Here is a 13,541-nt window from a genome sequence, read left to right as displayed (position 1 = left end):
CTTTTAAGAAAAACACTGACAAAGGACTTTGAAAAGAAAAAGGAATCCATTGATTACAAAGGACCCCAGATAGGGCAGAGATCAAGTGGAAAAGCAAGAAATAAGACGCAGCACTGTAAATCAATGTTTCAAAATACGACACAGGAACACCATCCTAAAAAATGGAGGCATGGGCAACCTGTACCACTACGACCTACTGTTCTGCTCTACATGCCAAAAAGCAAAGTCATGAGAAGATAAAGACTACAGAACTATACAGCTTTACCAGCTCCTCCTCTCTTTTTTCTAAGTTTCTATGTGTATTACAAAAGGGATCCACTGAAGCATTGATTCTAGTCCCTTACCACCAAGCAGCCAAATATTACATGTTTTGAATAGAGGGTCTACAAAACAAACAATAAGTAAGAAAATAAAACACCACAACCAAAAGCTTTCTTTAGGTCAGGACACAAAAATGCTTTATGTTCCCCTCCCCCTGCAAACCTACACAGAATCTGCTTAGAGAAAAATAAAAAGTAAACAACCAGCCCTAAACCTTACTATACACAAGAAAATACAGAAGAGATTAGAAGTGTCAGAATGCCGGAGACATGCCTGCATTAGTAAGAGTTTGCTGGATGGAATTGCTAAAGTAGCACTATAAACTGGATGACACTCCACACAACTTAAAACAAATAAAACTCAATTTTTAATATGTGCCTAATCTAACCTAAAAATAAATATCCTTTCCTTTTTTGTGTTCCCATTAACAAAAGGCAGAGCAGTAACCTACTTACTCATTCTGCCTTACAAACCACCAGTGAACCAAGTTAAAAGAAACTGCACTTGAGGAAGGCAAAACTAAAAGACAGCGTCAGGGAGAGAAGTTCTTCCTGGCCCCTGCAGGCAAGAGACTCCTTACAGAAGAGTAAGGAGACTTCTGTAAATCCAGCCTCCCTCTTTTCCTAATGAACCACTCACTCACAGCAAACACAAGAAGAGAAAGCAATAGTTAGTACGCATAATTTAATGTGTTATCATTTAATTGATAATATTGTGACTTTGGAGAGTGATTTCAGATTTTTTGATGCTCTCAAAAAAGACTTTCCACACAAGGACATCCAGAGCCAATCCTCTACCACTACCACAGAATGCAGCTATGGAGTCCAAGAATGGAACATGCAAGTTGAAGTATTCGACTTACTAATAATGTTATTTCCTCAGGGTACCAAGATCTACGTGCACTGAGACAAATATAAAAACCTAGATATCAAGACATGACTTCAGATGACTGCACTGTACGCCTACAGTATTCACTGCTAAGTGACCAGTACTGTGGAACACTTGTACATTAAATCATTCCTGTTCAACTACAATTTAAATTCTAAAGATTTTAAACTTAGTATCCTTCCAGCCTACACATTCTCCCCCATTTTCAAAACATCATAGAATCAGTAAGGTTGGAAGGGACCTCTGGAGATCATCTAGTCCAACCTCCCTGCTCAGCAGGGTCACCTAGAGCACGTTAGACAGGGTTGTGTCCAGGCGGGCCTTGAACATCTCCAGAGAAGGAGACTCCACAGTCTCTCTGGGCAACGTGGTCCAGGGCTCCGTCACTCTCACAGGGAAGAAATTCCCCCTCAAGGTCAGGCAGAACTTCCTGTGCTTCAATTTCTGCCCATTGCCTCCTGTCCTGTCACATGGGACAGCTGAAGAGAGTTTGTCCCTGTCCCCCTGACACCCTCCCTTCAGGTAATTGTCCACATTGATCAGATCCCCCCTCAGTCTTCTCTTCCCCAGGCTGCAGAGGCCCAGCTCTCGCAGCCGTTCCTCATAGGGCAGGTGCTCCAGCCCTCTGATCATCTTCACAGCCCTATGCTGGACTCTCTCCAGTAGCTCCATGTCCCTCTTGTACTGGAGGGCCCAGAACTGGACACAGTACTCCAGATGAGGTGAGGGGTGAGTAGAGGGGCAGGATCACCTCCCTCGGCCTGCTGGCGACACTCTTCCCAATGCACCCCAGAAGACCATTGGCCTTCTTGGCCACAAGGGCGCATTGCTGGCTCATGGTCAGCTTGTCATCCACCAGCACTCCCAGGTCCTTCTCTGCAGAGCTGCTCTCCAGCAGGTCAGCCCCCAGCTTGTACTGGTGCCTGGGGTTATTTCTCCCTAGGTGCAGGACCCTGCAGTTGCCCTTGTTGAACCTCATGAGGTTCCTCTCTGCCCAGTTGTCCAGCCTGTCCAGGTCTCCTTGAATGGTGGCACAGCCCTCTGGTGTATCAGCCACATACAGCAGTCAGCAAGCAGTGATATATAAAAAACAATGGGATTCTGTTGTGTGTGGTTTCTTTTTTTTTTTTTTCCTGGTTCAAATCTAAAACATTTAAAGAACATGTAACTATTGCCAACAAACAAAAAGCGAGAATTTTAAATGACTTGTTCACAGGAGATCAGATTAATATGAGCTGCTCATCTGTAGACTTACTGGAAAAGGAAGTGGCTTCAGGTAAGCTTTCAGAGGCATGAGATTAAGATGCCCTATAAGTGCTCTACTACAGCTAGAAACCGAGACATGGCCTAATCACATTCCAGATACACAGTTATAGGGAAATAATTCCAGAAATTGAGTGTCCTGAAAGAATTTTGAGTGCTATGAATTTCAGTTTCTTCAGCTCCACAATAGGATGAACATTCCCCTCTTTTCAAGTAAGAGCTACCAAGAAACTGCTACTGTTTGGTGAAACAGCAGCCAGAGATGGCAAAAGTCACACTCATTACCTTTTTCTATCCTTTATTTCCTGTATCAGTCAGATACTAATGCATGAGGTAACATTTCCTCCTCCAGACCCAAGAACAAGCTGTAATTAAGAGCCTTTAATGCAGGGTCTTGATGAGAGATTTTGAAAATCCAACCATACTGAAGCAGCTAAATCATGTGTCTACAGGATCACTTGACCCCTTCACAGAGCTCTGACAGCTTTGTGAGGCATTATCTTTTTTGCAAATTCCTTATTAGCTCAGACAGTATTTCATACTTCCATATTTAACACTTCTATTCTCTACTGTAAGTTTCCCAGAAGCACAGGCAACTTCACTGTCTGGTTGAAATCTGAAGCTCTATGCTACACAGCTCTTTGCAAATACAAACTGAATTGTCAGCTCTGCCACAAACATTACTAATTCTCCTGAACACAGTTTGATCAGTTGGTGTCAATTATATCACTGGTTATAATGCTCCCTGAGTTTGCCTTTGCTCAGCTGTAAATACTCATTTTCTTGGAATAAACAAAATTTTTGATGCAGAAGCTATACTTCATATAAGAGAAAAACATATATTGCAAAGTTGCAATGATGTAGCTGAATACAACATTTTCCTTAAAACTAGTCCTGCTTCTGAAAATCTCTCAAATGCTGTTCTCCATAGACCAACTTTTCCTATAATACTACGGGTCCTGAAGGAGATAGCACAAATTCCTTCTTTTACATCAAAGACACTCTTGCAATACCTTTAGTGTTCAAAGGAGGATGGCATACTTTGCCATTATGGCACCAAAAGATACTAGTGATTGCAGTATTTTGATCTAAGATCCATCCACCTCAGTATCAGTCTCTGACAGTAGCTAAAAGCAGTCAAAAATGCCTTAGGAAGAGTGAGACAACCAGTGATGCTGCTTTTCACTGTTCTTCCAGACTTCCATCATTTCAGCCCAGGAACTTCTTGTACCTTCTACATGTTTAGGAATTCTCAATGGAGAACAAATAATGATTTGTAATAGAGATATGGTGTATTCTTCCACTACTGGAGTTGGGCAGATATTGGAACATATGCTTCTGAAATGTGATTGCTAATCATTTTTATGACACTAAATAACAGCCAACCAAGAATGAAACCAATCAAAATATAATACCAAGGACCAATCCTGCCCTAAGGGTCCCCATACTTAGTGTTCACACATTCGCTGCCCAGCACACAGGTTGACTTGAGATTTTGGCAAGCAGGAGGGGAAGAGGGGTGTTTAACACATATTTTTAGATTATTGAAATAGAATGAGAAAATTCTGCAGTTAAGAGCTCGTCTCATAACAGCTAACTGTTGTCACACTACCTCTACAATCTTAATGCAGGGCAAGTACGACAGACCCAACAGACCCTACCAGTCCTAATTTCTGAACTCTGGAATGGGACAGACAATGCAGCTGCAAAACCACCTGCGATCTAGCCCCACAATCACAACTGCTGCCCTAGTGAAATTTTACCGCTTGATTTTTCCATGCGTCTCATTCACCATCAGTAAAATTGAGTAACACCTAAAAAAAAAAATGTTAACTGAGAAATTCAGAAGCTTGATCTGGGATTCTAAATTGCTTAAAAATTAGATATTTTTCCTCATACAAGCCAACATTAATTCAAGTTTTCTTAATTATTAGATGAAGATACAAACACGAGAATTAACCAAGAAAATGAATATAATACTATGTGAGAAACTGGTTCAATTTTGTAATTCCCAGTGGAATTTGCTGGAGGTTAATAACATTGGCTTGCCACTAATTCTGGACGCTTCAAATTTAAGCTGCTTTAAAGCATTTTACATCACTGAAGTTACTGAATAAACTTCTCTTCAAATTCCACTTGTTCATATCAGAACTTTACAAAGTACAGTGATAATTTCTTATAACACTGCACAAGAATCTGTGATATCTTGTGATAAATATGCAAGTCTGCCACATTTTATCTGTAATTATGCAAGAGATTTAGCTGGACATAAGGCAAAATCCTAAGTTAAGATACAAAATAAGAGCTGAAACTGAACTCTGACATAAAATTCTTATATGATTTCTCAGAAATGTTATGTTACTTGAAAAGAAAGGCACTCTGAACTTTACTGTTATAACCATATTTTATAAAAATGTAGGAAATTAATTTTTTAATCTTGCAATACTCTAAATGTATGTATGAAGACATTTTTCAAAAAAAAAAAAAAAAGCTATTTTATTCATTTTTGCACAGTCCAGTAGTAGAAGTAGGGACAGCTAATGTTTTAGTTTGTTATTCAGGGGAAAATAACTGTGCAATGAACACTCTGCAATAAAGAAGAAATTTAAGTATTAATACTTACTTCATTACAATTAATTTCTACCAATTACAAATACTGAAGGATGACTATGCTTATAGAAAAGGTGTACAGTCTAAGTGCTTTGAGATCCTGGAATTATTTCTTCATTTTGTAGATTCCAAGATATTAAGAAAAATTTCTAGCAATAGTTTCCAATACAGACACAGTGCATCTAACTTGAAAAGTTAAGAAAGCTAAAAACACAAAAAGACACTGAGGTACCTTACAAACAAAAATCACAAGAGGTTTTAAATATGCTATAACATGCAAGACTTACCTGAACACTTTCCTAACCAGCCAATCAAACATTACTAGATACTGAAAAAATTCATTATAAAAACACTACTGGTAGTAGCTTAGTGAAAATTTTAAGAATCATCGCTGAACATTCTGGATTATTGTAAAAATACACCCCAAACTTTACATCCAAAATATACTACAATATATAGTTGTGCTGTTAATACTACTTAAACACAAAGGGGAGAGCAAAGAAATAAGTTAATATCAGTATTTGTGCTTTATGTCGCATCTTCCAACATTCCATTTCAGAGTATACTTCCCATTTCTGTTTAAACAATTCATGCTAAGAGATCAATGTGCATTTTATGTCACAACCCAACCCCCCAGGGAAAAGATCTGAATTAAATTATTTAAGTAAAAAACAAACAAACAAAAAAACCCCCCAAAAACACAAGTTGTCTTACTTAATTCTGATCACTCAAATTACTTGGTGCATTTGCAAGGTGCTCCCTCCTCCTCCTCCCAAATAACAGTTCTTAGTACTAAACCTTTGTCCTCAAAGTCTGCAATGTTCAGGGTGGGGGGAAAGGGGACTCAACTATCACAGATTAAATTAAACTGTATAAAGAATTTTAAAATAAAATTGCACTTACATCATAACTATAGTCTGCATCATTTGTTACTGTCAAGTCTGCAAGGTCTCCAAGGCCCAGAACACTTAACAAAACATCATCAGAACCCATAATAAATGACTTGCCTCCTCCAGATGGAAACGTTATTGGCTCAGCTACAAAGAACAAAACAGTTTCTTTAAGTCTCAATGTAGTGATTAAAACTTTGATGAAAAACTGCATTATTCATCACTTAAAAGCAAAGCAGAATTTAAAACTGAACTTGTATGCACTGTATATTGCCCCAAGTAAAGAAAACAGAGCATGACTACACGCACACATGTGCAAACACACATATATTAAATACACAATTCTTATGCTTTGTCATTTGATTTCAACATACTTTACACAGGAGCTCAGCATCACCAATTTTATACATGCATGCAAAATGTCACGAGAATGAAGCGACTTCACTGATGTCACTCCATAGTGCTACAGAAAACAACTCTCCCAGATCTCCAAATACTCGGTTAAATACTTTGTTTACTACACCATGTTGCCTCTCTTCTATCAATTTGCAAATAATTCTCTGCACTTTATGCTAGTCAAATATCCTTGTATGAGAAAGTATTTTTATCTCTCAGATTAAAGGCTCCCTGAAAAATCTCTCCTCTACTTCAGCTTTTTTAGGTCAAAAATAAAAATATCTATTTTTTTGAAACCCTTCTCTGACTTTCTCGGCATAATTTTGAATTCTGAAAGTTTAAAAATATACTCATTTGAAATTTATCTTAGCTAGCTATATCTTCTCAAAATAAAAACGTAACATTTTCATTAATTCTCATTTAGTGTGTAACGAATATGAATGTCATGTAACCATTCATTCTGAATTTGCACCTGAAGTTTCCAGCATTCACCTACAATCTTTACAGGCTTCAACAATCCTGTATACCCTCTTTCCTCTATACCTACAAATGATAACAATTTAGCAGTGATGGTATCACTATAAGGGCTCAAGTACTTTAATACTTTGGCGTATTGTTAGAAGCCACTTTTATTTATTAGTAGTTTTTTTAATGCAAGAATTGAGACACTTGATAGGCAAAGAACTTCAGACTGACTTCAGGTAAGCATTAACACTAGTTAAGTAGGAACATCTGAGAATTGTTAAAAATCTTGTCTGACATCTTTTAATATTAAACTTGTTTTACTTCTGGATTTCACTGATTCAGAATATAGAGTATTTTAATGACACCTCTTGATTCTAGTCTCCCCAGAGGAAACAAGGAATGCACAGAAAATAAGGTTTCCAAATCTGAAAAAAATGTCTCCACCTTGTTCAGGATAAGAGAAAAAACAAGAGGACTAATAATCAAAATACTCCTTTTCTGAACATGTATCTTTATCATGTTATGCTTGAGGCTATCTGAATGCCTGTTATGTTAGTTACATTCCACATAAGCTAAAAGAAAAATGACTAACACCAAGTGTCAAGTATTGATGTTTGATACCATTGCTATGGCAGAGGAAACCACCAACACAGCTAGATCAACAGAAAAACTTTAATGAGACAAAAGAACATTTCTCAAGAATAAAATAGACTAACTGTTCAAGACTACTGCACTATTAAAAATGTAACTTTATTAGTTTGGACAGCATTCCCAATCAGGATAAAGAACACTCTTCCTATAAGTGTCTGTAAAGAACAAGTAGTATTCTACTTTCACACAATCATCTCTCTTAAAAAGATTCACGGTCCACATAAATGCCTGGACATATCTAAATACTACATTAAATTCATAGCCCGAAGTAAGTTTACAATGCTCTTGTACAAACAAGCTTTTTATTTTTGTTAATATTTTACTAGAAATCTCAATTTGAGAATCTATCCCCAAACCACTCAACATGATTTCAGAAATAAGCCATATTCCTAGAAAACCCTTAATTCTAAGGATTGGTATTTTAGTAAAATTGTCTGAACTGAGCATAAAAATAAGGGGGAGATGCACAAGGCTTTATGTAAAAGCAAGAGTTAAAATAACATGACAAATATTCTTTGGGAGAACCTAAATTGTGAAATATTCAAATAAGTAACAACTAGCACCTCAATTACTTCAGAGGCAGAGAGAAGTGGTAAAGGCTATGAAAAGAAAAAGAAAAAAAGTCATATAGTTTTTTCCCCTGTCCCTTAGAAGGACTTTTAGTTCTTTTATTTGAACTTTCCAAAAATGGCTCTGCTCTAATGACCTGAGAGGATCTCAGCATCACAAATACCACTAACCACTTACAAGCCAAAACTTCCCAAATACAGCAGCAGAAGCAAAGCTTCTGATCACCAAGGAAAAAGGCAATATGCTGATTCTAAATTTGACAACATTTTCCATCCCCTTTTTGATGCTATGACTCCTATTTAATTTTTAGGATAGGCTCATATGGTTTAAATGGGCTCCTTAATCTGTGAGGCTAATATTTTTTGAGAGCAATGTTGTCTGTTTTTATCAGATATTAAATAAACTCTTCTGAAAATGTATTGTATGCTAAAACTGAAGGACTACCACAGGAAAATACTACTACATTAAGGGACTGTTTATAAATTTATCAAATTTTATTTGCATTAGAGTTGAACATGCCATCACCTGAAAATTCAAAATTAATGCTATCTGAAATTTAGAAAAGTACTTCTCAACACTAAAAAGTTGTCAATAGTATAGCTACATTTTAATCTACTTGCAGATGAATTCTAATTAATTTGTTACTTTTTTATTTTATTTTTAAGATAAATGCCATATTCAATAAAGTTAAAAAGATAATTCCAAGATTTATAAAGACTGATTGTGGAAAAGTAATATAATGAAAAATGCATGGAGTTATAATTACTAAAACAAAAATCCATGACTTGGCACATCACAAACATCATTACAATAGACAAATGTATATGAGAAAGTTAAATTACTTAGTGAATGTTTTATCTTTAAAGACAGTATCCAGGTATTTTTTTTAAACCTAGTATGCTATTATCCTCACAGAGTAACATTTATGTTTAACTGAATATGCAACCAGTAAGTACCAAGTAAAAAGATAAGTGATAGTACAAGTTTCCTTGTAGGTAAAACGAAGTAAAAAGATACAGGAATTAAATATTTGCTTGGCCAATCCTAACCAGCGTTTCTTACCCTGAAGTTCTGACACTATGGATAATCAAATTCAAGCAGTAGTGTTTGTACAGTCTGAAGCTGCTTTAACCTCCAGTTAAATATCTATATCCATATTTGCATTTGTTGTATACTGTTTAAGACAGGGACATCTTAATCTTTTCTCTAGAAAGGTAATTTGTAATATGACAACAGCAGCATTCAATATTGTACCACATGTGGCTGAGCAATTAGCTATCGCTGCTATTCATTACCTGTCAAAAAAAGGAGATTGCCCAGTGCTCTATGCATCTTCAAAAAGAAAAAAAAATCCCATAACAACAATAATAATTCTCTAAATAATACATGGGTTAGAGGATTATGTTGCAGTTGACTCTCCTTTTGAGAGAGCATGCAATGTGGTGAAATGAAACCCCAAATTTCTTATTGGCAAAACTATACAGTGGAATTATGGCAGAGCAAGTTTCTCATCATATTTAACCAGGTACTTGTGTTAATAATAATAAACAGAAAATAAAAGATTATATTCCCAACTATGCTGGACAATAGTTTACTTCCTCAACTGAGGACTGCATCACTGGTGGGGGGGGGGATGTGGAACTTAATAATCCATTTTTCTATATGGATAAGATTAAGTCATTCCTTTTATTGCGTAGTAACACTAAGAAGCAGAAGAAATGCTCATTAAGAGCAGAATGCAGCATAAAACACGTATAGTCATGAGAAACATAGCTGGATAAATAACTGAGCAAAATCAGCGTCTTATTATAATGAAGTATTTTGCCCTTGTTTTATTACTACCACCAATAAACGGACATAGAAGGAATTCAAAGATAACAATAATCTTTCCTACTTGCATCTTTGTACCATATAGCACAGACAAATAGACAAAGACATTAAAAAGCTATCAAAATATTCAGGATGTAATTTCTGACCAAGCAGAAAAACTTATATCCTAACATTTAAATTTTAAAAGTTATGAAAAAACACAATTAATCAATTATACTGATATTAAATAGTATGAAAATTTAATCCAGAATGTAGAGCTTATTTGCAAATGGCACAGATAATTTGTTATTGTTTGAACTGTAGCACATATACTACGTTACATGAACCAGGCAATAAAATTCACCTTCAAATGTTACCTATTTCTTCATTAAATTGTTATGTAAAGTATTTTTAATTAATAGGAAGTCTGTAGAATACATGAAAATTGTATGGCCTGTCCTTAACAATGATTATCTGTGCTCCCCTGCACACCATACATGGTACTTGCACTTGCAGCTTGGAAAAAAGCCTAATCTAGATGGAGGGACCTGTAGCACCAAATGTCCTTAATACTTTAACAAGGCTAAAAGGTATCCTGAAATACCTAGCACATGAGGTATATGCTATAGAGAAAGTTAATACCTTTACTAGAATACACCACATTATAGCGATACTGCAAGATACATGTACATGAGTTTCACTGCGTGAAAATTAAACAGAAGATTTTCAATTGCCCTTTGCTAGTAAATTTTACACTGGTACATATTCTAATTGTAAATCAAAACATACATGAAAAGAAAGGGGCAAAAGACAAGGTGAGAAGACAAACACTTATGTGAAGTAAGAGTTTGGGAGAGAGAAAAAAAAAAATCAAAACAGGAAGTTTGCTTGGCTGGGGACAGGAATTAATAGGGAAGAACCAGCTAACAGTCAGACTGCTGGTAGTCTTATCAGCGCCTGTAATAATGGAAATTCTCCCAAATTCTGTGAGAGGTGATACTATGCCAGGACTTATAGGTCAAACATTATCCTAAAATAGCTGAATCTGAATTCATTTTAGGTAGAGGATGGATAATTTGCATCACAGTATTCTAACCTCAAAGTTACTACAATTCCTTCAAAACAAAAAATTACAAAAAAATCATAGGTGGCAAAAAGCTGAATACAAGATTTTCTGCTACTCAGACAATCTTTTGCCACTAACTTCCACTGCTTAAGATGTATCTGAAATTGGAACTAATTGGAACTAATACTTTGTAAAGAAACGTAAGAGCAGAAAAACATAATGTAAAATAGAACAAGAGAATTAAAAAACCCTGAATATTAAATACGAGGAAAAGGAGACACATTGGTCTCATAAATAACCATTTTTAAACTTAGCTTTTAAACGTACTCTGTGCATCAAATGTTAACACTCACCTTTTTTTCCCCTCAATCAAGTTTTATAACACCCTATTTGTATAAGGTCATCCTAGCACAGTCAGCAAACACGGATTTAACAGTCAATAGCATAAGAACACACAGCTGCACATAAGACTGTTTAAAAATAATTGTGAAATTAACGTCAGCTGTGACAAGCCACAAGTACTCAGGCTATATTCTCACAAAACCATTTGGGAAGAACTGTAAATAATAATGAAGTGTCTTTTTGTAATCTGCAACTGTATGAAGTTTAAGAGGGGACAGTAAATTACTGTGTGCACTTTCTTAAAGAAACCTCCTGAAATATAATAAGTAGCTGAATATTTTGTACCTTCCTCTGCTCTTGCACCTTCATGATCAGTCATTCTAGAAGAGGGTGACCTAGATTGATTAATGATTCCTGAAGGGATGTGGGGTAGCTCATCATCGCCCAGATCAGCTATCATGTCGTGAAGTTTTGTCCTGTTGACTCCTGTAAATTAATGTCAGCAGCAAAAATTCATTTGATTGCTACCGCTTGACTTGACAGAAGTCTAAAAATCCAGTTAACTAATTAAACAAGAATAATTACTGCTGGGACCTCCTTAAAACTTCTTTTGTATATTAATAATATCAATCTTTTGGAATCCAAAAGGAGGAGTTAATTCATAAATCTGAAGACTATATGCAAAAGATTTCAATCCACCAAAACAAAGAATAAGTGCTTTATGTTCTGTAGACATATTTTATAATTTGCTGGAGGAGAAAAAAAAACTCAGCATCTTACAGCCCTAGTGAGAAGTCAAGCCAAACGTTAAAAGAAAGTTAATCATTAAACAAAATACACAGGAGTTAAACATTTGCAATATTAGACAGCTTTAACTACACTAAACAGTTTAACACTGAAAAACAGAGTGCAAACAAAAAGTTACCTTATAAATGAGGGGAAAAGTACAGATAATTCATGATGAGGGTGCAACAAACAATTAACTTTCCCTGTTTTTGAATGGTACTTAAATTGTATACAATTTTTTAAATCCAAGAGGAAGCATGTTCCCAGCACTGTATGTAATATGCATACGGATATTACATGTATTATACAAATATGCCTCTAGAAACAAGACATTTTATTATACATGCATCAAATTCATGATGAAGATACTAAAAATAGCAAACAAGAATAGTCCATTCAAAAATATTTATATTTTATATAAATTAATAAATTCATTTCTTCTCCCACAAAACAGCTTGAATGTCAAAAAGTCAGGCTTCAATCATAAAGTGAAATTTCATTCATAATGATGGAATCTAGTTAAAAAATTGATCCACAATGACACATGACAAACAGATTTTAGTCAATTACTTACTACACTCTTGTTAGTTAAACTGCAGAATATAAAAAACTACAAAAAAACTGTGCTTTTCTTACTAAAAATTTAAGTGCTTACTGTCTTTAAAGGGGGCTATTAAAAGAAACTGATTTTAAAATATGGTCATTTTTACATATGGTAGGAAACAATTTATTAAACTTCAAGGTGACATACGCTAGTATTATTAAAAAGAAAATGCAGACTAAAACACAGCCTTCATACTCTTAAAAAAAATAGAATTGCAAATGATTTATTATCAAAAGTAGAAATGTTCACTTAACTGTTAAAAAACACTAAAACACAACCTTTCAAATAGTACCTAACCATTTCTGTCTTATGACCTCATTTGGATTATTAAAAAAAAAAAAGTGGCTACAAGTAATGTGATCAAAAATAAGCATCCATCAATAAAGTGAATTCTCTGGAGAAAACACAGAAGGAGCACAATGAAAATTATTTGTGGAAATAGAACCACAGCAAGAGCATACAATGCCTATCCTTTTTAATATTCCCATTAAGTCTATGAGAGTGGCTACCCTGAAGTTGCCTGAGAACAAGTGGCTTTCCAAGCATCTCCCTCATACAAGAGAACAGACTTTCATCTCACTCATACAGAAATGAGTCTAGAAATCCATGTTCTCAGCTAATGGAGTGAGAGTAAAGTTATCAAAATTTTCTTCCCTGGTTACAATGCTACTCTTTGAGGCAGAATCACTTCTAAATACACCTAGAAGTAAAAAGTTATTTTTTGTAATAAAGATACAGGTGGAGAAGGCAAGGACTAACACAGAGAGAGACCTGCTTGAGTTTGAGAGGAGACTATAGAAGCTGGTGAAATATTTTCCTGCAGAGAGAATTAGTATCTGGAACACATAACATTCCTTTAAATGCCTGAGAAATAAAGATT

General features: G+C 35.4%; 1 protein-coding gene across 5 annotated transcripts in view; it reads right to left on the bottom strand.

Annotated features, from left to right (window-relative positions):
- The window catches only part of STRN3 (striatin 3), a 67,380-nt gene that overhangs the window by 12,484 nt on the left and 41,355 nt on the right, over nt 1-13,541 (bottom strand). For 4 of the 5 annotated variants that reach the window (XM_062575818.1, XM_062575821.1, XM_062575819.1 and 1 more), the window contains exons 8-9: nt 11,617-11,757; nt 5,986-6,119 (exon numbers count right to left, since the gene is read on the bottom strand). In XM_062575818.1, the coding sequence (XP_062431802.1) occupies nt 5,986-6,119; nt 11,617-11,757 (275 nt within the window). The remainder of the gene's footprint in view (nt 1-5,985; nt 6,120-11,616; nt 11,758-13,541) is intronic. The other variant, XM_062575820.1, reaches the window with a different exon arrangement.

This window comes from Rhea pennata, chromosome 5 (genome assembly GCF_028389875.1).
Source record: "Rhea pennata isolate bPtePen1 chromosome 5, bPtePen1.pri, whole genome shotgun sequence".
NCBI classification, from domain to species: domain Eukaryota; kingdom Metazoa; phylum Chordata; class Aves; order Rheiformes; family Rheidae; genus Rhea; species Rhea pennata.
The sequence above is the reverse complement of the archived record's forward strand: the minus strand, read 5'-3'. Positions and strand labels throughout refer to the sequence as shown.